We start from the raw sequence: 231 nt of genomic DNA, 5'->3' as shown, positions 1-231 counted from the left end.
GGTGGAAGGGGAACGGGCATGGTGGGAAACGCCACCATGGAGGGGACAGGACCCAGGATGGCAGCAGGAGGAGACAGGTGGGTGCCAGGCAGAGCAGGGCACCCTGTGCCCATCCCTGGGCATCCCAGACCACAGACATCCATCCGCCCATGCCCCACCGGGCACCGTTTAACCTGGCACTGACCCTGCTTCCCCTCTCCCTGCCCTGCGCCCCCTGGGGGCGGTGCCGCG

The 231-nt window shown here is 68.8% G+C and overlaps 1 protein-coding gene across 1 annotated transcript in view; it reads left to right on the top strand.

The window, feature by feature from the left end:
• Positions 1 to 18: 18 nt before the first annotated feature.
• LOC103774546 (polycomb group RING finger protein 2-like) overlaps positions 19 to 231 on the top strand; it is a gene marked incomplete at its 3' end in the record, with an annotated part of 4649 nt that continues 4436 nt past the window's right edge. Inside the window, exon 1 of the mRNA XM_008941958.1 lies at positions 19 to 77. Within this exon, the coding sequence (XP_008940206.1) occupies positions 19 to 77 (59 nt within the window). The remainder of the gene's footprint in view (positions 78 to 231) is intronic.

Source organism: Merops nubicus, unplaced genomic scaffold, assembly GCF_000691845.1.
Source record: "Merops nubicus isolate BGI_N331 unplaced genomic scaffold, ASM69184v1 scaffold37386, whole genome shotgun sequence".
Classification (NCBI taxonomy): domain Eukaryota; kingdom Metazoa; phylum Chordata; class Aves; order Coraciiformes; family Meropidae; genus Merops; species Merops nubicus.
The sequence above is the reverse complement of the archived record's forward strand: the minus strand, read 5'-3'. Positions and strand labels throughout refer to the sequence as shown.